This window comes from Austrofundulus limnaeus, unplaced genomic scaffold (assembly GCF_001266775.1).
Source record: "Austrofundulus limnaeus strain Quisiro unplaced genomic scaffold, Austrofundulus_limnaeus-1.0 Scaffold2866, whole genome shotgun sequence".
NCBI lineage: Eukaryota > Metazoa > Chordata > Actinopteri > Cyprinodontiformes > Rivulidae > Austrofundulus > Austrofundulus limnaeus.
The window spans coordinates 8,983-10,417 of NW_013955268.1; the positions used below are offsets into that span (position 1 = coordinate 8,983).

Here is a 1,435-nt window from a genome sequence, read left to right on the forward strand (position 1 = left end):
ATATCGGGATATATCGTATCGTGACCCCTTTGTCATGGTATGTATCGTATCGCCAAATTCTTGCCAATACACAGCCCTAGTAAAAATGGCCTTCTCCGACTTCCAGAGGAGTCTTGTTGGAATGGGGAGGAGAACTTTGTGGAAACAGATGCAGCGCACAGAAGCAACAGCAAACATCGACATGGACGACATGCCTTTAACTGCACTGTATAAGGTACGTATCAGCTGAAACCTTTCAGCTGTTTTCAGACTCTTTCTGCAGCAGAAGATAAAAGAAGCAGAGGTGCAGTTAGACGCTCAGGCCAGACGCAACCATGCAGAAAATGAGCAAAACGTCGCTCTCAGTGGGAGGAAGGGCGAGGAGATGGAGAGCAACGTTTAATTTTAAGAGGCAGAGCTGAGGGAGTGGGAACTCTAAAGAAAAWCACCTTTGAGTTCTTTTTAACGGCTCTTTGTCTGAAGGTGATTAATGGATTCAGAGGATGGAGAGAGTGAGTCAGAAAGAAAGAAAGCAGGAGAGGACAGACACCAGGAGGATTTACAGCAACGAGGAGGAGGAGGAGGTTTGATCGACTTCCTGACAGTGACAGCTGAGTCACTGATCCTACATCAATGATGAGATAGCAGGATTGTTTGGACTTAAGGAAACAAAATACAGAAGTTCATCTCCTTTAAGTTAGAAGATWGGCCTGTCGCCGTAATGAATTGAGAAATGATTGTAATAAACGATAATATTGTTTGAAAACCATTTTAATCTAATGTAATGATTTCCCCCCATGTAAAGCCATCATTTAATCTCAGTGCTGTTCATGCCGGTGTTACACCACATTTTGTGACCGTCATATATTGTGACCAGAGGGGGCGCTGTTGCGTTTCTACAACAGAACTTGGCCGAACATGGCCACAAAGAAGAATATGATACTCCAACAGTGTAAGCCAGAGGCTGAAGACAAGAAAAAAACAAAAACTGTTGACTGTTAAACATGGTCACAGAATATGACAGCTGTCATATATTGTGACTTGACTGTAGCTAAGGAACTAGTAAAGATTTTTATTCAAAAACTGTTTCTACTAATTGTTTACATCCTCTAGTGTCAGAAAAATAACTTTTGATCACTGACATGGTGACTGTTATTAAATTAGTACAGGGTCACATAATATGATAGCTATTATCATATATAGTATTAATAATAGTAGAAGTAACATGATAGTGATCAGAAGTTATTTTTCTGACATTAGAGGATGTAAACACTTAGTAGAATCAGCTTATGAATAAATATTTTTACTATTTCCCAAGCTACAGTGAAGTCACAATATATGACAACAGTTGTCATATTTTGTGACCTCTGGGTTACACTGTTGGCGTATCACAACAGGGCCTACAAAATTCATAAAAAACTTCCTGGTTGGACTCATCACTGTACAGTTTTTTCAT

The 1,435-nt window shown here is 39.8% G+C and overlaps 1 protein-coding gene across 1 annotated transcript in view; it reads left to right on the top strand.

The window, feature by feature from the left end:
* The window catches only part of LOC106511505 (general transcription factor 3C polypeptide 2), a gene marked incomplete at its 5' end in the record, with an annotated part of 8,352 nt that overhangs the window by 4,740 nt on the left and 2,177 nt on the right, over window positions 1-1,435 (top strand). Inside the window, 1 exon segment of the mRNA XM_014000255.1 lies at window positions 107-214. Coding sequence (XP_013855709.1) covers window positions 107-214 — 108 coding nt within the window.